Source organism: Pygoscelis adeliae, unplaced genomic scaffold, assembly GCF_000699105.1.
Source record: "Pygoscelis adeliae isolate BGI_AS28 unplaced genomic scaffold, ASM69910v1 Scaffold114, whole genome shotgun sequence".
NCBI classification, from domain to species: Eukaryota; Metazoa; Chordata; class Aves; order Sphenisciformes; family Spheniscidae; genus Pygoscelis; species Pygoscelis adeliae.
Genome location: NW_008824587.1, coordinates 5,043,045 through 5,043,936, shown reverse-complemented (window position 1 = coordinate 5,043,936; position 892 = coordinate 5,043,045). Strand labels below are relative to the sequence as shown.

At 61.0% G+C, this 892-nt stretch overlaps 1 protein-coding gene across 1 annotated transcript in view; it reads left to right on the top strand.

Moving 5' to 3' along the window:
• The window catches only part of PTRH1 (peptidyl-tRNA hydrolase 1 homolog (S. cerevisiae)), a 1,729-nt gene extending 863 nt beyond the window's left edge, over positions 1-866 (top strand). The window contains exons 3-4 of the mRNA XM_009322122.1: positions 47-92; positions 525-866. Of these exons, the coding sequence (XP_009320397.1) occupies positions 47-92; positions 525-668 (190 nt within the window). The 3' untranslated portion in view covers positions 669-866. The remainder of the gene's footprint in view (positions 1-46; positions 93-524) is intronic.
• The last annotated feature ends 26 nt before the right edge of the window (positions 867-892 follow it).

Below are 892 nucleotides of genomic sequence, written 5' to 3'. Positions count from 1 at the left end.
GCTGCCTCTGCCATACTAATGGTGGATTTTCTCCTTCTCTCCCAAGGGGACACAACGGGGTCCGATCCTGCATCAGTGCTCTGCACTCCAACGTGAGTGGGCCTCAGTGGAAAGGGATCAGTCCTGCCCCCACCTCAGTGCATGGATTGTCATCCCCCCACTCCCATTCTTCCGACTCCCCTCAGACAAGCCCCTGCTCCCTTTTCCTCTCTCCCCTTTTCTTCTTCCCCTCCTTCCCTCTGCTTCCCCGAGGGCTGATGTCGGTTTGGCTGCCATAAAGGACATGGAAACAATTAGCTCAAGCAGCTCCGCCAGGCCTGGCAGGAGCCCGGGATCTCAGCGCAGCTCAGCAAAAGCCTCTTCCAAAATCATGTTTCTAGGAGCAAGCACTCAAAACCACCTGGAAAACATGGGGTGCTGCTCCCTCACCACCCAGCCCCACTTGCAGCACTGTCCCCTTGCCCCAGATCTCTCGGCCGGGCCCTTGAGGTGAAGCTCCTCCAGCCCTCCTTCTGTCTCCCCAGGAGATGACCCGGCTCAGGGTCGGCATCGGGCGGCCAGAGGGTGAAGTGACGGTGTCCAGCTACGTCCTGGCTCCATTCAGCTTCCTGCTGGAGCACATCATGCGGAGGAGAGCACCCGCAGGGGAGCCAGGGAACAGGGGCTGACACGAACCCCCGGGGACCCGCGTGGCCAATGGACGGAGCGCTGCGGACTCTCCAGGGTGACCATGGTGCGGAGCAGAGCTGGCCCTGCTGGGCAGCCTGGCCAGGTGCTGGGGCAGCCCCAGTCGGTCTCCACACAGATACGGGCAGCTCGTGTCCCACTCAAACCCCTGCAGTGGCTTCATACGGCAGATCAGCACAGAAATGAAATAAACCCCCTGGCTCTG